Below are 25,570 nucleotides of genomic sequence, written 5' to 3' on the forward strand. Positions count from 1 at the left end.
TAATTATAACTTTGATCTGGTATTTTTTGCTTGTTTCATTGGTCTTCATTTACTAAGATTCTTTTCCACTCCATTCATATGCAGAATACTTTGCCAAAATTAAATGAAAAGGAAGCTGCTATTAATCATAATATTGGGAATGTCTAATCTGTATTAGTGGGAAATGGTTGCCAGGAAAAAGGAAAGGAGAATACAAGGAAAACGGAAATAGTGTGAATGTACAGCAGGATTAAAGTCCCACAGTGGCTGCTAGGTAACCCCTTAGTCAAGCATCAGAAAAGTTCATTTTTCCTCACACATTTGAGGGAATAAATAAACATGGAAAATGTGATAGAAGTAAAGCATTGAACATTTATGGATCTTGATGGTGGAAAACATTTGAGAATATAATAAAACTTTATTTGGTTTGCTGTAAATATCATATGGGAACATAATTTCCTTCTCCATTCTACTGGGTTAGCTCTTTGCTTGTCAGAAATTAGATGGCAAGTTGACTTTTCAGTATTTCCATTTAATTATCTGAACTTTGTTTCTACTTTTCTTCTTCCTGTTCCAAAGGAAATGTGGTTCAATTGAAAGAGTATGGACTTTAGAGTCAGATGTTTCTTAATTCAAATCCTGGTTATGCTAATTGTTTGCTCTAAGAATATTAAAAATATGCTTAACTTTTCTTAGTCTAGGTTTCTTATCTCTTAAATAAATGTAACAATATCTATATGGTACCTTTGGGTGATAAATACATAGTGTTGTGTATAAAACATTCAGCCTGGAGCCTGACAAATAATAAATTCTTAAAGGTATTAGGGATAAGTAGCATAAAAATACTCCTATAGCATGGGGCTACCTTTGTTGTTCAGGGTAAAAAAACCAATTTTTAACAGCTTACCTACATATTTTACTCTTAAGTCTGTCTCCCAGTAATTGTGATAAATGCTTGGGTTCTAAATAACACGTTGAACATAATGATAGTTATTTGTTGAGTACTTAATATGAGTGATGCCTTAAGCATATTACTTTATATACATTTTCTTCTTTTACCTCCCATACTTGTTTTATAAAAAAAAAGTGTTATCCCAATTTTACATATATAAAAACTGATATTTGATACTGGTAAAGATATTTTGCTATAACAACTCGTATGTGCTCAAGTATCCAATTCAGTGTAAATTAGAGCTTTCCTGGAAAGCAATTCATCAATAGATGTAAAGAACCTAACATTCATAATCTGTAACTCAGTAGCATCATTTCTAAAAATACAACTTTAAAAAAGTAACCAAGAACAAAGCCAACAGACATGCAGGTTTAAGGACGTTTATTAACAGTTAACGTAACAGCCACTGAAAACACGGTTCATGAGGTCAACAATAATTGTTTATTTTGTATACACTGCTGCATTCCAGTGCTTAAACAGTGCTTATGCAGATACTCAGTAAATGTTTATGGAAACCATAATATATACTAACAACATATAATAGGAAAATTAAAATATACAGATTTCTTAATAATAGAATAGTGTTTAAATCTAAGAGTATTAAGATAAATTATAAATTCATTCAATGTAGAATTTTTAAAAATTAATGAGACTTCTGCTTCTGTAGTAGATGAAAAAGATCTTGTTAGACTGACTCTACCAGAGATAATAACTTTAAGTTCAGGACCTAAAAAAGAAATGACCAAAAAGTCAAAACCCATATCTGTGGATTTGAATATTTGTATTATTTCTTTTTGTAATTTAAAATATTTCACCAAAAACACATATACTTTCATACAAAAAGAAAGATAAAATAGTGTCATGTCCTATTTTCAGATAGAACCAGTTTGGACAGCCACCTATACTTTCTGTTAGGGTCCTGGCCACCAAAATGTATCCTAATGATGCACAACCATAGCCAGAGATACCTGGTCCTACTAATTCAGTCCAACCCATAGTCACTTAAACATATCTCAACTTTTGCTTTAAGATTGTAATTTTTTAAAGTATCCATCTTCCTTTCCTGACCTCAAACCTTACATACAGTAAATTCTCTAACTTTGCTCTTAGTGCTTCTCTGTCATTGGAAATTAAACTGATGCCATTTCTTTGATTCTGATGTTAGATCTGTTTATGTAGATCTTTGCTCCCTTTTTCTCTTTGAACGTGGGTTTCCGGACTCAGCATTGACTGTTCATCCTTTCAGCTGTCTTTTGTCCTAGTACAGGAGTCTATTCCAGCAGTGTAGCTCTCTGCTGCCACCTTCTGGTTGTGACTGCTAAAACCAGGCTGCAGGTCAAAGGTGACTGTTAAATGTGCTCTCTTTCCAGCTTCTGAGATATTGTCACTTCCTTTGCTCCAGCCTTCTTCCAGGCTCTTCAAAGTGATCCTTTGATCTCTTTTATTCTTCTTCTCCAAAACCAGAATTGAGTCGTTGTGACAGAGACCATATGACCTGCAAAGCTTAAAATATTTACTATCTGGCCCTTTACAAAAAAAGTTTGCCAACTCTGTTCTAAAGAACACAGGAATAGCCAACGTAGGCAGCAGCCAGTGCCTGGAGGGCTGAGAGAAAGCACCCTAAGAAGGAACAAGCATGGAAGAGGCTGCCCTCTCCCAAGCAGAGTGAAGCTTTATTGGAGAGGGTGTAGTTGTGTCTCAACACAGGGTTCAGCAGCAGCTATCTGCGAGTTGCTGGAGAGACTTGATGGAGGTGGAATGGAGTTTGTGGGCAGAGAACCTCCCCACGCACCAGCTGGTGGCAGTTCTGCAGGAGGATGGAGAAAATAACAACGGTCCACTGGAACAAGAAACCAGGACACAGGGCTCCTTGCTGCTGCAACTCTGCCTACCTATCCCCTGCCCTCTGTTGATTATGCCTAGCTTTATTCCAAAAGTAAAACTACAAAAGGAAACTGCTCACAGGATCCAGCTCCATTATCACAGATCAGAGTTAAAAACGGATTTGGAGCTAAGAGGCAATAATTAGATAATGAGCACAAATGCATAGTCTGTACATGCAAATTTCTCTAATTCAATTGGTTGGTATATGTCATTGAGCCACATGCGTTGTATTTATCGTTATAACTTTTGAGTCCCTTTTAATTTTAAAAAGTCTCTACATTTTTTTTAAAAAGTAGTTTTTCACTACATTACATTTTTAAGGGTCTAGGCCAGTTACTTTGCAGGATTTCTCTCAATATGGATTTATCTTTTTGTTTCTTCATAATTAGATACAAGTTAAACACCTCTGGGAGGAATATTATGTAATTATAATAGTATAATATTGTGTCCACAAGCACATGGTCTATGTTTGTCTCATCATTAGTGATATTAAGTTTGATCAGTTGGTTAAAGGTATGGTCAAGAAATGTATTCATTTCCCCATTGTAATTAATAAGTAATCAATTGAGTGATATTTAAGAATACATGGCTATTTTTTTCCAACACATTTCACCCAGTGGATTTAGACTCTATCCGTGATCCTTAGTAGAATCCATTCTTGGAACAGTTGCTAAGTGGCAATTTTTCTGGGCTTTCATTCCCTTTACAATGAATCGGCAAAAATTTGAAGAACTTGAACGTTTAGCACAAGCTGGGCCACAGGCTATGCTTCTGGAGAAGGCAGCCTTCTTTCCGTGCTTTTTCAGGTATTTATATTTTAGGAATATATGCTGCGTGCAATCCTAGGTCAGAATCAACCTTGCTGTCTTTTCTACCACCTCTCCCATCTCTCCACATCTCAGGAAAACGTATCAAAGGCGTTGTTGTATCATCCATCTCAAAGATGCTGTCTATAAATGTGACTGTGACATTGTAATGAGCCCTGAGCTTCTCCTCATATAAAGATATTTCTTAAGAAAACAACATATTTTTAATTTGAAACAATCTGGAACTTTCACAGTTTAATTCCCAGCCTAGAGATCAAAAGCAAGCTTGTTCATTAATCATAAACCCATTCGCTCAATAAATGATTCATTTGGCAAATATTATATAGCAGACAAAGTGCTAGCAGCCAGGGGGATAGAGGAGGGAGCTTACTGTGAAGAGCTGTAGAATGTGTCCAAGCTCTAGTAGCAGGCAGTCCTGGTGCTGATACATGTTTGAAGACTGGTCCTGTGATAAATTCCATGACCTTAGACCTCAATTTTATCATATTTGAAAGGGGATAATAGCTATTTCACTAATGGATATGATAATTCACACACACACACACACACACACACACACACACACACACACACACACAGCCTCTGAGTTAATATGGTTCCACTTACAGTTTTTCAACTTTGCCATGGTGTGAAAGTGGTGCATATTCAATGGAGACCATCCTTTGAGCACTCATATAGCCATTCTGTTTTTACCTCTCAGTATGGCATTTAATAAATTACATGAGTTATTCAACACATTATTATAAAATAGCCTTGGGTTAGAGGATTTTGCCCAATAGGCAATCAGTATTTCACTAAGCAGACCACACTACAGTTTTTGTGACATTTTTCCTCTTGGTAATTTCAACTCATTTAACCCTGGCTTTTTCTTAGCAGCTACATAATTCATGTTGAATAATGAAAGTTAGTATCTCCCCAGGAGCTCATAAGTTTCTAGAAGATTCCATTTTAGAGCCAACAGTGGCATCACTAGCTAATTGGAACCCTTTCACCCAATGTCTTGGTTCTTCAATCTCAGCTATAGGTGGCTAAGATTTAGAATTCAAAGAGATGTCCCATTGGCCTGGAAAGCCTCATGTTAAAAGAGGCCCTACAAGAAAAGGGGCACATGAGAGTTGGAAGGCTCTACATTAAATATTCCTATAACTTTGAGGGTTCCTGCATATCTGGGTGTCACTGAGATGCCCTCTGTCAGATTGTGTAAATTAGTATCCTGGTTCCATCAATTGCCAGCTTTGTGTGCTTGATCAATTTATGTAATCTTTCTGTGTCAGTTTTCCTATGTTCTAAAAGGACAATCATAACTATTTTATAGATTTCATTGTGAAGTTAAGACGGGATAATTCTACGCAGAAAACATATAATGTGTCTTAGCCATCATTACTAGGAGCAGTACAAATGGTAGTTTTATCATTGAGGGAACTCATGGCATTTATATTGTTTGGTGAATGTAACCGCCCAGATTCTACTTCAGGAATCATCTCAGTCACTTTGCTTAAGGTCATTCCCATTTCTGAGGTAGCTCACATTTAATGAGCAATAAAAATAGAATGATAGCCTTGCCACCTTAGTCCAACTTGGGGCAAATCTGATGGTCCATTCTTGCCCGTGGTTTGCTGAGGGGTTGATCGAGGTTGTTGTCAGGGGTCTATTGCAGCTCAGCCTATGTCTCTGTCCAGTCCTGCTTCATTCCTCTCCCATCCACAGGAGTAGATTCTAAATATGCTCCCTAATAAGTATCCTATACACTAAACTTCACTCTAGAGTCCGCTTTACAGGGAACAATGCCTGTGATAATAGGATGGGAAAACAAATAAATCCCCTCTCTCAGATGTGGGACTCTGTAATCTAAGACCTTCAACCATCAGAGCTCTTCCTATATCAGTCTTTGGGGTACGCTATGGTGTTTTGGAAATATTTAGTAGTTCTTCCAGAAACTGTCTAGCTTCTTGGCATTTTTCCAGTGCTTTCGGTAGACTGTTTCCTGTAAGGAGGACAGTATTACAGGAAGGCCTTGAGCATCTGCCTGGAAACACTCCATGTGGCGTTGGGTCTTGTATGCAAGTGGCAGCCCAGCCAGTGATAAATACTTTCTGTCCTGGTGACCGGTCATTCAGCCTGGTTGCCTGGATCACAGAGGTTTGGGGGCATGGTAGAAAACAGAACTTGGAAAAGTTCTTTGAGATGCTAGACAGAAGCTCCAGATGTTTTGCCCATGCAGCATACAAATTTGTCCACTGGTAACAGGCTAAGTTGGTTTTGTATAGATACACCGATTTCAAATGTAGTATCTTCCTTCTTTTCAGAGAAATACAAGTGTCTTATTCTTGCAGCTTCAGACTTCTTATCTATTTACATTTCTCATATACTGCCTGCAGTTCTTTGCAAGCCATATATCAACAAGTTCTTTTTGAACAATATTAATTTATCCAATTTAAATGACTTGAATTCATTTCAATCATAAATTGCTTTCTCACTAGTTGACAATTTAAAAAACACACAAAAAAACTTCAAAGAATAAATGGATGAGTGAATATTAAGGAAACACAAATGAATCAATCCAGATTGTAACCAGAGTGATCTAAAACACACACTTTGCTTACCATTCTTCACTAATTTTATTAATGTACCTGGAAGATTCTGCGTAATCTAAGAGTTGTTTGTTTCTTCAGCTTCACCTCATTCACCAAGTCTTTTCTCCAACACATGAAATCCAGCAAAAGTACACATGCCCATACATACACATTTTTCAATTAGTTTCAGAGAAAGGTCAAATCTAGCTATTTTGGAATATGATATATTTTTCTCCAGTCTACAAAGCCATTTTAAATTTTGTTCCAGCTGGGCGCGGTAGCTCAAGCCTGTAATCCCAGGCTTGGGAGGCCGAGACGGGCAGATCACAAGGTCAGGAGATCGAGACCATCCTGCCTGACTAACACAGTGAAACCCCATCTCTACTAAAAAAAATACAAAAAACTAGCCGGGCGAGGTGGCGGACGCCTGTAGTCCCAGTTACTCGGGAAGCTGAGGCAGGAGAATGGCGTAAACCCGGGAGGCGGAGCTTGCAGTGAGCTGAGATGCGGCCACTGCACTCCAGCCTGGGCGACAGAGCGAGACTCCGTCTCAAAAAAAAAAAATTTTTTTTTGTTCCAATTCTCTTAAATAATAAACAAACGGAAAAACTGTGCTGTATCTGCTATCATGTCAGAAGAGGTTGCTAATTTATTTAAAATTATCAAAACGTATTATTGTATAAATTCATTTTAGATGTAGATATATCCTTAAGTAAAATGATATATCAAAGTTACTGCTCTGTTTGCCACCTTCATGTTTCCTTCTTTGGAATTATTCTTTTGCTTGAGGTGAACATAATTTTACTGGTTTGCTATATTGAGTAGAGGAAGTGTTAGAGCAGAGGACTACTGGCTTGTTTCTTTGTATTATCTCTATAGAGCCTGGGATATGATGAGGGATTCAGTATTGAAGTAGAGGTATCAGACACATTTCTAAATTTTTATTGTTCCTCCTTGCAGAACTACACACACACACACACACACACACACACACACACACACACACACATATCTTTTGAATCTGGAGGACAGCCTAAATCCCAGCCAACTCCTCCCTCAAATCAGGGGTTCCAAGATGTAATTTTAAGAGAGAAGGAACTTTATGAACTACTTCCAATTCTGGTTTTGTGTGATAATTTAAAGCAAGTCTAGGAACAATTTACAACAATTTCTCCAGGTAGCAAAGAAAAGATTTTTCCAAATTTTTTTCTCCATAAACTTTAAAGGTATGATAAAAAAAAAAACAAAACAACAAAAAAAAACAATGAATTGCTCTAGCCAAATGGAGAGTCTGCTCTTATTTTGCACACTTCACACTTGACTTGCATCTATCTTGTTTTGAAAGTTGATTGTGTTTATTCCAGAAAGTAATATTAAAAACAAACTGATAGTTTTTAAAAGGAGAAATTGATGACTACCTTGTTTCACTTTCTCATTACTTTGATTTTTTAAGTTCAGGACTATAAAATGCGAACTGAAAAGATTGAAATTCTGTAGTCTAATTCCTGGTGCTGTACCACTTCATTACTTTACCTCAAATAACACCAGGATTTTAAAAATACATATAATAAATTATAATTAATATTTTACTCTATATTGAAACATTAAAAAGGTATATTAGCAATTGTTTTTAAAAATGTTTTTGATGTTTTATGAAGAAAACCCTCATTTTTAAAATTTCCTAACATATAGGGTAGAGAAGAATTCCTGAAAAAACTCACTCGAGGTGAAGTGGCTGCTGGAATGGTGCTTCAGGTAATACTAATTTGGTTTTAATATTTTATTCTTCCTTCAATTTGCATTTTACTTAGCATTTTAAATTTGCCTGTAATGAGGCATCTTGTCACTACTTGGTTTGCAAGCCAGCAGTTTTCTCTCCTTAGCTGATGACAGTTGCCCTCTGTGTACAACCAGCAGTGTCTGATCATGCATAAAGAAACTGACCTCCCATACACATATCTCGTTTTGTGGCTTAATGGGAATTTCTGCCAGTCTAGTAAAAGGGCAGTGGGATCTTATTTTTAAGTGTCTGACTCTTTAGTTTACTTTGTGATGATGTTATATTTTCTTTACTCTTAGTGTCTTTCACTTGGATTTCTTTATTTAACCCGGAAAGAAAAATATGCTATGATACTTCCATATAAAGATTTTGAAAATAAAGCATGTAAGCTGGCAAAATCAATTTGAATTTTTAAAATCTTTATCTACCACCTGCATATCCTTTGGAATCCAGATTGGGTTTTTTGATCCATGCCATGTTTCTAGAATCCCTCCCCTTTAGAAATACATACATATTTGAAATTAGTATTATTATTATAAGAAAAAAAAAACGAGAGTCAAAGCGGTTTCAGTGTTTTTGTTTGTTTGTTCATTTTTGTTTTTGTTTTTTTGAGACAGAGTCTTGCTCTGTCGCTAGGCTGGAGTGCAGTGGCGCGAGCTTGGCTCACCACGATCTCCACCTCCCAGGTTCAAGTGATTCTCCTGCCTCAGCCTCCTGCGTAGCTGGGATTACAAGCATGCACCACCATGCCCGGCTAATTTTGTACTTTTAGTAGAGATGGGATTTCTCCATTTTAGTCAGGCTGGTCTCCAACTCCTGACCTCACGTGATCCTCCCACCTCAGCATCCCAAAATGCTGGGATTAAAGTTGTGAGCCACCGCGCCTGGCCCAAAAGAGATGATCTACACCTCTGCTTCTCTTTGAAGTAAACCTAAATTTTGTAATTTTTTTCTGTTATGAAATTTGGCATTTTCAAACATAGAAGCACTGTTTGCTTCTCTATGTTTCAAAACACTAAATTTCCTAATTTATTTCTATACATATGTTTTATTTCTAAGTGTCTAATTGGAAAGACCTTTTTGTTTAATATTTTGTTATTAACTTCCTGTTAGTTGGTTTTATCTTATATTGCAGGACTTATATATATTCCACAATGTGGTGTTAGTGTGTTCTCTAACTTTGTGTTCTCCAATCCTTACGTAAGAATGATTGATTTTCACATTTTGGACTGGGAAATATTTTTTAAAATGTTTGATTTTTATTGTCTATTAAAGTGTTTCTCTCATTCATTCTAACAATAACTGTGTTCTCTTTAAATATGTTACACTTGGCAGGATGTGGTGGCTCACACCTGTAATCCCAGCACTTTGGGAGACCAAGGCAGGTGGATTGCTTGAGGTCAGGAGTTTGAGACCAGCCTGGCCAACATGGCGAAACCCCTTCTCTACTGAAAATACAAAAATTAGCTAGGCATGATTCATGCCTGTAATTCCAGTTACTGAGAAGGCTGAGGCAGAAGAATTGCTTGTGTCTGGGAAGTGGAGGTTGCAGTGAACAGAGATGATGCCACTGAACTCCAGGCTGGGTGACAGAGCAAGACTCTGCCTCAAAAAATAAAAAATATATACATTATATTATATTACACATTACATTATATTATATACATATAATATGTAATATAATATTATATATGTAATATATGTATTAGATTTGTATCCTTTTTATGGTGATATTTATTGTATTGCTTGATTTTCAAATAACAACAAATATTACTGCCTGTCACTGAATAAGAGGCTCAATAAATGTTTAAGTTAATAACTGAATGAATTATTTAAAATCTTTGCTGGCAGAAAAAACTGTATTCCATTTATGAAGTCCAGGCACTTGAGCGGAAAGAACTTATGAAAAATAGAGCAATATGTGCCATATCACTGGCAGAACTACAGGAACCTCTGCTTCAACTAGAAGATGAAGCTGAAAGAATCAGAACTCTCTACAAAGAACATTCTGCTGTAAGCATTTAATTAATCCAAAAATTAATGTGCAGAAATATATATATGTTAGTAACTTACACATGTGATTTGACATTATTATTTGGAAAATTATGATTTCACATAGGAAAAGTATGGGCAAACTAAGTAACTGTTTCAGGACCACACAACTTGATCTGCAGTGAAACTCTATAGCAAGACCATTAATGCTATTATCTAGAACCCCATAGTCTTAGAGGGTACTTGGGAAAAGCAGGTTTCAAGTGTGTGAGTAGTGACTTATCTGGTGTGAACGTTCATTATGTTAAACCTAATTCAATGTCTTCAGTCCTTCTTAATGAAATGCTAAAGTTGTGCTTATTTGCATATAAAATATTAGGGATCTGGACATTTTCATGGTAAATTTTTGATGCATGTAGTTGTTTAGACATTTAAGATGAAAAATAAAGCAAATGTTGATGAAATATTTTCGAAATTACAAGTTTATGGCAGTAACTGATATCACTACCCCTTCCCAAAGAAAAATTTAGTTGAAAAACATGTATTAATCCTGTCATTAGTCTTTTGGAGAACTAGAGGGTGTGGCAAGAGTTATACATTCTTGTCCTTCCCTGCACGGAGGCCATACATATATTTATTTGAGCCATTTTGGCACCAGAACATTTTTCCTTTGCAAATAATAATGTAACTTTATATTTTTAGTCTTTGATAATTTTCAAAATGTGTTTATTTCTTAAAATTGTGCTTTACAAAGTGTTTCTATTTTAAAAGTTTATTTTGAGCCTCAAAGTCTTCCTATGAAATAGGCAAGAGGGAGTTTACTGGTATCAAAGACTTGAGAAAACCTGTGCTTGAAGAGCCTGAGCAACATGTATAAGGTCACGAAACATGGAAACAACAAATTCTGAGTACCACTCTATTTAGGGCTTCTAAATGCTGTCATCATGCTCCTGCAAAGAATGTATAACCAGTACAAACATCTAGTGGATAAATGAGTTGAATGATGGCTCCACCTTACATTAATGATGGATATTTATTAATTGCACCAAAAGCCTAAGTGAGGTTATCTGAGTACAATAATGAATTCCAGAAAAGATTAATGATTTTTGTTTCCTGTTATTTTATAACAGCCTTGTTTTTACGTCTTCTTGTAGTTCAGTAATCATTTTTGGTTTGATTATATTTTAATAGTTAATAAATTATAAGAATTAATAATTTAGCACACACTAAGGAAGAATAATTGGTAGTGATTGCTTACTATTTGTATTTGGAGTTTTAGTTTTGATTAAAAGAAATATTATAACAGAAATTCATACTTTCTATGTAAACTTATTTATTTTTGTTACTTAACTAGATTTTCATTAGAATTCATTCGATTTTGGCTTTCTCATGTAATGCAAATAGAATATTGAGATTTTTGGATATTACAGTATATTTCTGTAATTCATGTGTGGTGGTTCTTTTCCTTTATTTGCCAAAATAAATGCTGTTGTTATTAGAATAGTCACTTTAGTATGATTTGGCCTAAATGAGGATAATTGGGTTGCAAATGCTGCACATCTTAATATCTGAATGTCCTCCAGGTACTTAATAATATACTTGATCAGAAAGATTTTATTAGAAGAAAGGTGGAAAAAGTAAAGAAAAAATTACGAAAAAAGGGGAAGAAAACACTTGATGCACTAATAGAAACTGAGGTAAGAATTTCAGTTCAAAATCTAATTTTGAATTTACAATTTATGTATTTATGTATGTCAGTGAAAACTATTCAAGCAAGGTTAATTTTAAATGAATGTGTCCCATTTCTTATTGGTTGTACTAAATCGACTGGGGATAAAAGCGCACACAGAGTCCTTGTGTTTTCGTTTACTTTCTCTTGCAGTATCTTTCTCACTGGTCTAGTTTATCAGGGACATAGCTCCTAATCAGGATAAATACAAGGAAAATTTGATATTGCATTCATGCAGAAGTCTACTGCTTTCTGTGATTGTCATGCTGTCTCTTTTTACTTGGAGATTAAAAACAAAAAAAAAAAATGAAGAAGAAGAAAAGAAATAAAAAGGAAAGAAAACAAGAAAGAACAGAGGGAGAAAAGGAAAGATAAAGGGAATTGCTATGGTCTGAATGTTTGTGTTCCCCCAAAATTCATATGTTGAAACATAATCCCCAATAAGAGGCGAGGCCTTTGGCAGGTGATCAGATTATGACAGCTTGTTGGGATTAGTGCCCCTACAGGAGAGGCCCCAAGAATCTTGCTTGCCCCTTCTACCGCATGAGTATGAATGAAGAAGATACCATCTTTGAAGCAGAGGGCGAGGCTTCATGAGACACCAAATCTTTTGTTGCCTAGTCCTTGGATTGCTTAGCTCTAGAACTTTAAGGCATACGTTTCTATGGTTTATATAAAGTACTCATTCTAAGGCGTTTTGTTATAACAGCCTAAACAAACTAAGACAGAAAGAAAGAAAAGGAAGGAAGGGAGGGACGGAGGGAGGGAGGGAGGAATGGAGGGAGGGAGGGAAGGAGAAGGACCAGAAGATAAAGAGAAAAAGAAGTCAAAATTAAACAACAAATAGCATGATTACACTTTTGTTAAATGGCTTGAATCTTCTATTGACATGTATCTACTGTTTTAACCCCAAATCATCAATCTGACACTCTGAAACTATAAAATACCGCGTTTAATATAAACATGCTTAAACTAGTGATCATTTTCTTTTCGGATAGAGAACTTAGAATCACTAATTTAATTTAATTGTTTTAATATTAATATTGTATCATATAATTTGACTATAAATTTTAATATTCCAAAAGACAATAATTTAATTTAAAAACATATACATAATTCTTTAAATTTTAAGCCAACTACTACTAAGATTTTGTTCTTAGAAATCATCTTCACTTAGCCAATTAAAGTCAACTTTTTCCATTCATCTTACTACTGGTTTTGTACACAAAGCCTTTATTTAGTTGTCAGATAAAATAAAGGATTGACTTTACATGGTAAAATGATACTCTGTTTTGTCAAGGAAAAGACCTCCGCTGGCTTTGCTTTTGGTAAGGAGAGCTTAAAACAGAAGGTTTCTAAATTATGTGATGCCCTATTGGAGTCACAGCTTATAAAAGAAGTGTAGTTCAAGAGCCAAAAAAAATTTTAAATAATTTACTTTTATTTGCATTTTACAAAGGACACTGTGACCAGAACTATAATGGTATCCTCATTGCTTCCAAGGGACGCTCCTTGTACATACCTCTTTGCCTTTCCCCCTGATGTTCTCACACACTACAGGCACTAAGTGTCTCTCATCAAATATTTTCTGAAAAGTCACCCTTCCTATTTATATTATGTCCATCTATCTCTTTCCCTTTTTTACCGAGTTGTGTAGCAAGAATATTTTAATATAGCAGCTGGGCAAAGGCAAGACTCACTTCTTCAATAGAGATGGGATTAGAACCCAAATTCGACTGTTAGAGTCAGCTTACTTTTTAGCCAAAAAAAGGAGAGAGAAATCCAAGAGCACTGCAAGTTTAATGCTGTTGTCTTATGCATGAACTCAGTGCCTACTAGATCTGTTAGGCACTATGTTAACATCTTCAGGTGAAAGAGAGTGTAGCTTCTCTGAGGAAGATGACTCAGAGTGCCTGAGGCTGTGGACAGGGAGTAGACTTCAACCCTTCTGAGAAAAAATGAAGTGAGTGAATTGCAGGGTTCATGGGCTATATTTGGTGTAGACTTCATAACAGTAAACACCTCCATCCCTGTCTGGTACCCAGGGCTTTGTGGATTTCTTTGAATAGGCAAATGCTTAAATACATTCAAGTATACTTAAGAGAGTATCCTTGGTAGTGGCACTTCTTGCACACTAGAATTTGGGAATTAGGAGTCATAAGTGGAAGATGTGATTATTAGAGCAGTGAAAAATGACTGGGTCAATGCAGAGCAGAGAAGAAAATCATTTTACCAGCGTGAGTATTGTCTTCAGCCAATGTTGTCAGTAGAAGTCAGGCAGGTCAGCTACCTCGTACGAGCTTCATTAATTATTATCAGCGTCATTTATTGTTGATTTCAATGTGCTGACAAAGGGCAAACACATGGCTCAGATCATTTCATTGGATTCTCACAGCAACCCTGTGAAGTACTTAGTATTGCATTTATATAAATTAAAAGCTGAGGATTAGAGAGGTTAAATTCCCAAATAGCAAGAATCCCCTTCTGTCTAATCTCAAAACTCATGCATGCCAGTACCTACTAAGTATACTAAAATCTCATGTAATTTCTTTTAGCAGCAGTGACCAAAAAGCAAGGGCCAGTTTTGGTATGGAGAAAATAGTAAAGGCTTTGGAGTCAGAGAAATCTAGTGTTTAACCAGTCATCACCACATAAACTAGCTGTAGCATCCAGACTACTTTGGATTTCCTATTGTAAAATGGATGTAACATTCATCATATTGCTACTGTGAGTCATAAAAGGCATAGTTCAAATACAATGCATAGTACAGTAATCGGTGCATTGTAACACCCACTGATTGCTTCCTCAACCCCATTGCCTTTTCTACAAAGTAGAGACTGGGATTTGTACTCTACTAGAGAGTATTGTATTTCTGCAGATGGGAGCAATCTACAGACCAAAACATTTGTTCCTACCTGACATTTAAATTTTACCCCCAAGTTAGTATGTATTCAGCATAAACAAATGGATGTGTGACTGGAGACTTTAGGGCTTTTTCCAAATTAGAAATATTTCCCCATGAAAGTTCTTATTGCTAACATTTCTATCTCTAGTGAATTATTGGCTGTGGGAAAGGGAAGAAAGTCAATATTGTCTTTATTATTATTATTATTAAACTTTAGCTTCTAGGGTACATGTGCACAACATGCAGGTTTGTTACATATGTATACATGTGTATACATGTGCTGTATACACACACATTGCTGTATGTGCTGCACCCATTAACTCATCATTTACATTAGGTATATCTCCTAATGCTATCCCTCCCCCCTCCCCCTATGCCATGACAGGCCCTGGTGAGTGATGTTCCCCACCCTGTGTCCAAGTGTTTTCATTGTTCAATTCCCACCTATGAGTGAGAACATGCAGTGTTTGGTTTTTTGGCCTTGCGATGGTTTGCTCAGAATGATGGTTTCCAGCTTCATCCACGTCCCTAAAAGGACATGAACTGATCCTTTTTGTGGCTGCATAGTATTCCATGGTGTATATGTGCCACATTTTCCTAATCCAGTCTATCATTGATGGACATTTGGGTTGGTTCCAAGTCTTTGCTATTGTGAATAGTGCCACAATAAACATATGTGTGCATGTGTCTTTATAGCAGCATGATTTATAATCCTTTGGGTATATACCCAGTAATGCTATGGCTGGGTCAAATGGTATTTCAAGTTCTAGACCCTTGAGGAATCGCCACACTGTCTTCCACAATGGTTGAACTAGTTTACCGTCCCACCAACAGTGTAAAAGTGTTCCTGTTTCTCCACATCCTCTCCAGCACCTGTTGTTTCCTGACGTTTTAATGATTGCCATTCTAACTGGTGTGAGATGGTTCCTCATTGTGGTTTTGATTTGCATTTCTCTGATGGCCAGTGATGATGAGCATTTTTTCATGTGAAGGACCTCTTCAAGGAGAACTACAAACCACTGCTCAACAAAATGAAAGAGGTCACAAACAAATAGAACATTCTATGCTCATGGATAGGAAGAATCAATATCATGAAAAGTGCCATACTGCCCAAGGTAATTTATAGATTCAATGCCATCCCCATCAAGCTACCAATGAGTTTCTTCACCGAATTGGAAAAAACTGCTTTAAAGTTCATATGGAACCAAAAAAGAGCCCGCATTGCCAAGACAATCCTAAGCCAAAAGAACAAAACTGGAGGCATCACGCTACCTGACTTCAAACTATACTACAAGGCTACAGTAACCAAAACAGCATGGTACAGGTACCAAAACAGAGATATAGACCAATGGAACAGGACAGAGTCCTCAGAAATACCACCACACATCTACAACCATCTGATCTTTGACAAACCTGACAGAAACAAGAAATGGGGAAAGGATTCCCTATTTAATAAATTGTGCTGGGAAAACTGGCTAGCCATATGTAGAAAACTGAAACTGGATCCCTTCCTTACACCTTATACAAAAATTAATTCAAGATGGATTAAAGACTTAAATGTTAGACCAACAACGATAAAAACCCTAGAAGAAAACTTAGGCAATACCATCAGGACACAGGCATGGGCAAGGACTTCATCACTAAAACACCAAAAGCAATGGCAACAAAAGCCAAAATAGACAACTGGGATCTAATTAAACTAAAGAGCTTCTGCACAGCAAAAGAAACTACCATCAGAGTGAACAGGCAACCTACAGAATGGGAAAAAATTTTTACAATCTACCCATCTGACAAAGGGCTAATATCCAGAATCTACAAAGAACTTAAACAAACTTACAAAAAAAAATCAAACAACCCCATCAAAAAGTGGGTGAAGGATATATGAACAGACACTTCTCAAAAGAAGACATTTATGCAGCCAATATTGTGTTTAACCTGGTAATATGTCCTCTAGATATATGTCAAAGGTGGTTCCAATAGGATTTGTTGGTGGAAGGCATGTGGGCCATGAGAGGGAGGTGTCCTCATATCATTTTTAAAATGTTTGCCTTATAATGGGCCTCAAAAGAAATATTTAAAAAAAATTACAGAGAAAATAATAATAAGATATTTGCTGCATGTTTTCTGTGTGTCAGGCATTGTTTTAAGTGCACAGACATAACAGCTCGTCATTTCATTTTCACGATAAGCCTATGAAGAGTGTGCTATTACCTCTATCTTACATTTGAGAAATCTGATGCTTTGTTTTTTAATTAATTTGTACAGGTGTTCACACAACTCATTAGTGGTGAAGTTGCATTTCCAACTCAGACAGTCTGGCACTGAAATAGATGCTCTTATATTATTGTATTGGTCATGTCACCCAAGTTTGCATACAATGAATTAAAATCAGAAATCAATAACAAAAATATAGGGCAATAAGAAATAAAAAGTATATGCACTACTAGAAATATTACCGAATCACATTTTTTATTAATTTGCTTCTGTGCTAAGAAATAACTAAAATACAAATTACCACTTATTTATACATGATCAATAATGACAAACTATATAGCAAAATTTATGACATAGGCCAATATAATATTTTGAGATTACCAATAAATGATTTTGATTTTTTAAAAAATCTAAAAATATTTAACATATTTATTAAGGGCAAAGAATAAAAATGAAAATTAATAGCCACGGGATTGATTAAAAGGGGTATAATTCTATACACAGTGAATTGAATACTACTTTGCCTAGGAATTTGTTTTAAGATCTATATGAATTGTATCATTTATTTGTAAAATACAAATGGTGAAAACTGGGTCAGAAGAAATAAAACACAAGAATAGATCAATGATTATAGAAGGAATTTAATTTGTCCAAACTCTACCAATAAAACCAAGAATCAGTCAAGATACTTTATGAATCTCTCTGCAAATACCACTTACAGAGCATAAGAAAGCATGGAAATCTTCTAAAGTCATTCTATAATGAAACTAAAACCTTGCTATCATAACCAAAAATTAATAGTGCGAGAAACAAATCCATTGGTGATCTTGCTTATAAGCATAGATGACAAGATCATAAATATATTAGCTAAATAAATTTTACAGTGTGCTAAAAGATATGCAGAACTATACAAACCAGATTCCTTTGAAGAAGAGAATCTTCAGCTAAGACGAAGAAATGAATGACGAAATCTGATCTAAATGTCAAGTTTAGGGATAGAGAGCATGCAGTACTCATGAGTGTCCATACTCATACCTGTCTGCTCTGTCTTTGGGTTTGCCCCCGCCAAATAACTTAATACTACAATGGGCCTATCAACAAATCCTAGTTAGCTGTATTTCCACTACATTCTAGTATAAGGAGAAAAAAAATCCTTTTATTTATCAGTAGAAAATTTTCAGAACTTCCAGAAAAGGAAGGAAACAAAGCAGGAAGTATGTGAAAATTCAAATGCAGTACCCAACGTTCAAAATCTTAGACAAACAGTAAGGTTTTATAGGAAAATAAATATAAAATATTAGTTGTTATTCTTGAAATCTATGAGTGAAGAAAATATTTGGAAGCATATGGGGAAAATAGAAGCTAGTGGAGGCAGAAGGAGCCATTGAGATCCATAGAATCAGTTGGGAGAGTAACACTAATTAGCAGCCATGCTGAATGTGGGGAACAATTCAATAACAGCCAATCAGTGAGTCACTAAGTTCCATTTGAACACCAACAGTCATAAAGGGATGACACAAAAATAGATGCACAATCAAATGTTCATTCTGGAATTGGACAGGCCTAACATGGAAAACTGTGCTGGTAGTGAATATTGGCTTCTTTTGCTGGAAAGATCAGAACAATATATATCCTTGTCCGCCTGCCAATGGACTTCGTACGTGTTTGAAAACCAGTGACCACATGTTTGCATCTTGAAATGATGTGCTTATAAAGTGTGCATTTAGGTGTGTGTTTGGAAAGGGGAGCAAGTTTGTGTAGGGCAGAGAGAATAAACATTTTTATTTTTTAGAAAATTAATCAGATATAACAGTGGAGAATATAAACCTCAGTTGGATTTTAGAGACAGAGTCTCACTCTGTCACCTGGGCTGGAGTGCAGTGGAGCAATCATGGTTCATTGCATCCTAGACCTCCTATACTCAAGTGATCCTCCCATCTCAGCCTCCCAAGTTGCTGGGACTACAGGTGTGAAACATCGCACCTGGCTATTTAAAACAATTTTGGGTAGAGACCAGGTGCTGGCTTTGTTGTCCAAGTTGGTCTTGAACTCCTGGCTGTAGGTGAACTCCTGGCTCCTCCTGCTTTGGCTTCCCAAAGTGCTGGGATTTCAAGAGTGAGCCATCAGGTGTGGCCCACTATTAACTTTTAATTGTTCACACAGCCAATGTAATTGTGTCCCTGAATAGCAGAGATTTGAAAATCCAAGTATTTAAAATAAAACACTCCTGTATTTTTTTTTTCAGAGTAAACGCTCAGCAATTTTTAAAGACTTAGAAACAACTAAAAGTAAGACAATGATTTTTTATGCAAAAATAAATGAATTGAATGAGGAATTAAAAGCAAAAGAAGAAGAAAAGAAAAGTTTTGATCAGATACTTGAAGTGTTAAAGTAAGTACTTAAACTTTATCAAAATATGAAGTTTATTAAAAATATTAATAAAAGAAATAAGATGAAATTTCCATATTTAAAATGTATTCTTAAAATGGTTCATACTTGTAATTATAACAGTGTGGAATATGTGTGATATCTGATAATTTTAGTTTAAAAAGCATAATCATAAACTGCTTTCATTCATTATTGCTTCTCTGGGTTTGTTCTTATTTTAGTAACTTGGAATGTTTCTCCCTTTCCAAGGAGGAGACCTTTATTCTTTATAACATTAATAATAATCTTCATTACTTTCAGATGTGTCAGTATTTATATGTCATGTTTAATAATTTATGGTTTTTCACCCAAATGTTTTTGATTAGTTTCAAGGTAAGAGTTCATGCAATGTATTCAAATTTATCATCTTGCAAAGTTTCTTATCAGTCACCTCATGAGTCAGGGATATAACTGGTCAGTGTTACTAAGGCCTTTGGCTTGGAGAATGATCATGCTCTCAGGCTCATTGGGTATCCATAGACCCTAACCTATTACTTATTTACTCTTCCTTTACTCATTTTGCTTCTCGTTTTCTATCTTGTAAAACATTGAGAACTGAACTTGGAGGAGTATTAGAGGAACATGCATTGGCCACATTTAGGGACAACGGTCTGCTTTAAATAAAGAAGGCTACTACAAGCATTAGCAAAATCATAATGCTTGAGGGACAAAGTGTCAAAAAAAGTCTATGCCCAGCCTGTTGCCTTGCATTTTAATGGAGTCACGTCAACGTCCCCATCAAGCATTTGTTTAGCTATTACCATAGGGTAAAACTTATTTTCAACATGATAATTCAGCTTTATCTGAAAAAGACTACTCATATTCACTATATTATGTGAAAAAGCAGGAAAACATATCATTTACTTTTAAAGATATTTATCCACCTTGTTTAACACCTGTCAGAATATCTTGGGACTCAAAGATATAAATATAAATGTATATAACTTACATTAAACTTATAAAGATCTAATTCAGGAGCTGATGGAAATCTTTTCTTCTGGCTTCCTCCCATTTCAATCCTAACTTCTTCTGAAGCTGGATCCTATGGCCTTTCGGACAAGAGTGGTTTCCATGTCCCAGTGAATCAGTTCTCTCTAAACTTGACAAAACCCTGCCTTCCAACAAGAAAAGGAGAAAAAGAATTAGCCAATACTGTGGAATTACTTATACAACTATTAATTAGCAGTGATGATATGTAATGTCAAGTAATATTTAAAGGTACCATTGAACTACTTGCTATTGTGCCAGGTACGTCCTGGACAATATGTGTACCTAATCTCATCCAGTTCTTACAGCAAATGGTTAAATTGTATCATTTCCAACGAATGCTGAGAAATAGAGGCTCAGGGAACCTAAGATCACACTCTTAAGTAGTGGTAGAGCTAGCTTCAGCTTAGCTCCAACCTGTTCCAAATGTGTGCCCTTTCAACTAACCCCCTAAGATGGGATTACAAAGGAAGATCAGCTGTTTTATGAATAATCTACTGATATTTTCAATAATTTCCCATAACAAGTTACTTATTATTTGAGAACTCATAGTGGGCATACTGCCAGGCCCCAATAAGGACAAATAAATGGCAAGTGGGAAAGTGTATCTTCAAGTGTCTGAAGATCTTTGCAGGGAGACAAACCTCACATATACAAGACAATTAAAATATGGTGTTAAAAATAATGGCAATCAAAGCCATCCTTGACCCTCACTTAATTTTTATAATTGCTTCTTAACTAGAAAGTGGAAATTTAAAATCCTGACCCATAAGACTTCAAAGTCTACTTGTTTTATCACTGTGAGAAAGGAAACATTATTTTATTGCATAGATATACACGTATGTAGTGTATATAAATGTTTGTGTAGATATAATTAATAAAATGCTACAATTAATATAATTCAGTATCAAAACAGTATAGACAAAAAAGTACACGTAGTCAAGATATATCAATGTTTTTTGGGAGCAACTATGAACATTTTATCGTTTGGGTCACACTAGCTCCTTCCTGTGTGAATTTCATTGGTTCTCTGTGCTCCAAGATGTCAGTATCATTGGCTACTGATCAGACATCACTTAATAATTTAGAATGTTATTGGTATGAATGATGTAAATGAAATACCAGGGCAAGGCAGATGAAAGGGGAGAAGAACCTTATTTCCTGTAGAAGAAGAGGCTCACATCCACTAAGTGTAAACAAGGTGATATGTTTTCAAATTTGCTGATAACAGCTATAGTGAAGAGAGGGAAAAAATGAATACTTAATGTTGAACTGCTAAATCAGAAAAAGGCAGGACTCGATTTGAATTCTGGTTCTGTCATTTACCAACTAGTTGAGCTTACACAAGCTAATTAATTATCCAAGTTTAGGTTCTTCAACTCTAGATGGCTGTCTCATTATTATTCCATAGAGTGGTTTTTGTTGTATTAAATGGGATATTATTTAAAAGCAGAGATTAGTTTAGCCCTTCCCAAAATACTAGTCTTGCTGCCTTTATAGTTACCTGTGCAAGTGATTAAATTTTCTATATCAGTAGACTTGTTAACTAATGTGAATAGAATAAGACTGTGCTGAGCTTTTTCAGATACCTTATTCTGGACACTGAGTTGCTGCTCAACTTTGGCAAGCAAGTTATTGTTACCAGTATTGTTTTAACCACGTTTTGATACTTTTCTTCTAGTATTGTTCCTTACATAACTACTGAGTTCACCATAAAAGTTATTTTACCTTTTACCTTTGCATTAGGATGTGTTTAATTGCAAATGATAAAATACAGACATGTACACAGATGCGTACATACACACACCTATTCATGTACCAGCTTAAACAATAAATAATGTATCATCTTATTTAACAGGAAGCATAAAACAGTAAAAATGCATCATCTTACATAGCACCAGCTTAAACAATAAAAAAAAAAGGTGTCATCTTATATAATTGGTAGAGCAAGCTGCAGGGTTGGTTGATTCAACAGTTCAACACTGGGCATTCATTTTTTTCTCTCTCCACTATGGCTGTTGGCAGCAACTTTGAAAGCATGATGTGTAAGTCACATTTATTGGATATGAGCTCTTCTACATGGAATTAAGTGCTTCTCACTCATTTCCTCGAGCTATCTTAATATATCTTCTCATTATATCTTCTCACCCCTGGACAATGGGTCATATGCTGGTTGGACTAATCAGAATATATCTCTAGAGTTACCTGCTGCTTGGAGGAGGGGTTTTCTTGAAATGCTTAGAGAACAGAAGCATGCTGGACAGGCAACCAAGAGAATCCACTGTTTTTCCATCGATTTTCTTCTACCTGGCTGATTTAGATGTAGCCCTATAGAAGTAGGCCTTGGGAAAAACCAGGGAATTTTTCCAAGGCCTGTCAGCTCAAGGCTCTTCAAGATTTTTCATTTGGGTCCTTTTAAAATGTCTCATAAATGCATTTTGAAAAATAAAATGTGAATTGATTAGTGGCACATGGAATTCTTTATTCATAGGAACAAATTTGTAACTATGAGATTTAAAAGGGAACATGCACAAGCTGTGTTCGATCATTATATGCAAGAGAAAAAAGACTGTGAAGAGAGAATCTTTGAGGAAGATCAGAGATTTAGAGTGCTCCTTGCTGTGAGACAAAAAACTCTTCGAGATACCCAAGTGAGTATTATTTTTGAATGTTTCAGAATGAAAGAAATATAGTGATAGACAAATTAGCAGATAGTTTGAGACAATTTTTATCCTGAAGTAGCAAGGGTGTTGAGATTTTAAAACTAAATTTGTTAGCATAATAAACCTGTAAGTTTTCATTGTTTCTTCTAAGTAATTATGATATATTCAGAGAGCATATTGTACTTTTCAATGCATATTATGTGTACTCTCATTTATTATCATACTTTATTTTATTTTGAAGTCTATTAATATAAAAATGTAGGCTATATTTATTCCAGAGTCCTTCTGTGCTTTTAATGAAAGACCTGAGAATGAGAATGGTTGTCATTTGTTTCTGAATAAATATACTTTGAATGTTTACCAACCACTTTTTTGAGGAAGGAAAATACATCACACTCATTTGCTGCAGAAAAATTTTGCATAATATTCTAATGGACCTATAAATTTACTTGTTTGAAACAGGGAAATTGTGTTAAAATTTCTTTTAAGCCTGAATTTTTATTAATCAAATTATATAAAGCTATACCTATAAAATGTTTGCATTCAGTTAAATGATTCCTATCCCATTTTCAATTTTGTGATAGTTTTTGTTACATTTAATTGTAATGAATTAGTACCATATTTAAAATACATTTAAAATATTACTCATTTTTGGAAGACACAATGGGACATCTTTTCTAAAAAGCAAAACAATTTTCTGTACTATTTTAAAACTCTTTTCTGTGAAAGTTTTCAAAGTATATGTAATATCAGTATATGAACTATTTTTGATCCTCTTATTTGTATATTCAAATATGATATTTATATATTCAATTATTATATCAATATTTCAATTACTTTCCCTACTTTTTACATATCCAAAGACGTGTGAGAACATTTTTTTAAAGATTATTTGGAACAAATGTACATTGAATGAACAAGTATGCGGGTGAAAGAACGTACCTTCTTTAGTTCTATTGGTGTGGTTTGTCTATAAGAAAATTATTAAGAGAATAATACTTTATTAATAACAATGCTAAGTAACATTCTTCTATTTTAAATGTGGCCATTACATTTTTAAAAAGGGTTTTCTTGACCTAAAAATATGAAAATAATTGGTGCCATCTAGTGGCAATATGTGATACCTCTTCTTAGAGCAGTTGCTGAAACCGATGGCTGAGTTTCAGATGTGTGAGCTACGAATGGATTGGCGGAAGCTTAGGCTCTGATGCACCTCTCAAAACAAGAAGGCTTAAGTTATTTACCGACTTAAGCATTCTTCCCCAACTCATATTTTATTAGAGCAGTAGAATTAGTTATTTGAATTCAACCACATTTTCCAGTCGCAGTGGTGCTGAGAACACAGTGGGGTCTCAATAATCATTTATCGACTGGCATTCCAGCACTATAATGGAACAATAATAATTAGTGAAATGGCAAAAGATGGTCAGCAGGAGAAAGATGAATAAAACATCCTCTATAACCAGCCTCTAAATCACTGAGATTTGCATTTCTTTTCATCAAAAAGCCTGCCCCTACCTTTCTACTCCCAACTGTACCCACCCCCAGCCACTTGGAAGCATTATATGGTCTCATGATTTTTTCTGGGCACTGATCTCTATCTGAACTTGTTTTGGTAATTCTTTTATACCTGTTTTTTGTCTGCCTATCTCCTGTCATAATAATGTCTTCTCTAAGGGGAGGGAATTTTCTTTTATATCCTTCTCTGTATCCTAAAAGCTCAGTACTATGTCCGGCCAGAAGTACCCAATAAATGTGCATTGAATGAATGAATAAATAAATAGAGAATGGATGCTTTTTTGGATAATTTTGCTGTCCACATGCTTGATCGCAGCAAGAAGCAGGAGCATTTCAGAAACACTCTTGAAACTCCACCAGCCTGATACTCCTGATGCTTTACCAAACTCATCCTAGATGCAAAAGCTGAATCAATCTCTCGCTCTGTGCCTCTCTCTCTCTCTTTCTCTCTTTCTCTCTCTCTCTATGTCTGTCTCATTCTCTTTCCTTTTCCTGATACTTCCCACTCTAGTGAAAATGGTTCAATCATCTTTTGCTTTCTAGCACTTAAGGATTCTGTTAACTATGTCAACAGTGCTTGCCAGATAACCTTAAATTTATATGAAGTTGTCTCTTATCAGTTTCTTGGATAGCTCTTTGTTGTGCATTCACTTTATGTGACCAGAATCATAGAGTTTGAAGATGCAGAGATGCAGAGTTTAGAGACTGATGTGCCTTATCATTAATGATGATATTTATTTATGATTACGATCAGTTATTGAGTGTTAAATAATGAAAAGACCATGTGATTTCTCATAGAAACCTGATCTCATCCCTGTTTAGGAAGTGGTAAGGGTGCAAATGTGTATGTAATGTAAAGGATCCCTGCAAAGAAAAGAGTCTCATTAAAGACATTGTTATAAATGTAATGTTACTAATCTGAGGTGTCCCTTTTGGGCAAAAGAATTGATCACAATTATGAATCATCTGTAGGGATGGTTTAATAAAATACTTCACAAAAGCCACAAGAGTTATGAGAAATACACAATAGAATTAGAAATACAAATGAGAATATGTATTTCTATTTGAGAAAACACACAATAGAATTAGAAATACAAATGCAGCATATGAGAAAACACACAATAGAATTAGAAATACAAA

The 25,570-nt window shown here is 35.3% G+C and overlaps 1 protein-coding gene across 6 annotated transcripts in view; it reads left to right on the forward strand.

Annotated features, from left to right (window-relative positions):
* CCDC178 (coiled-coil domain containing 178) overlaps positions 1–25,570 on the forward strand; it is a 525,224-nt gene that overhangs the window by 192,103 nt on the left and 307,551 nt on the right. For 5 of the 6 annotated variants that reach the window (XM_023207480.2, XM_031934542.1, XM_031934544.1 and 2 more), the window contains exons 16-20: positions 7,908–7,970; positions 9,847–10,008; positions 11,571–11,684; positions 19,081–19,226; positions 22,741–22,900. In XM_023207480.2, coding sequence (XP_023063248.1) covers positions 7,908–7,970; positions 9,847–10,008; positions 11,571–11,684; positions 19,081–19,226; positions 22,741–22,900 — 645 coding nt within the window. The remainder of the gene's footprint in view (positions 1–7,907; positions 7,971–9,846; positions 10,009–11,570; positions 11,685–19,080; positions 19,227–22,740; positions 22,901–25,570) is intronic. The other variant, XM_023207483.2, reaches the window with a different exon arrangement.

This window comes from Piliocolobus tephrosceles, chromosome 18, assembly GCF_002776525.5.
Source record: "Piliocolobus tephrosceles isolate RC106 chromosome 18, ASM277652v3, whole genome shotgun sequence".
Taxonomy (NCBI): Eukaryota; Metazoa; Chordata; class Mammalia; order Primates; family Cercopithecidae; genus Piliocolobus; species Piliocolobus tephrosceles.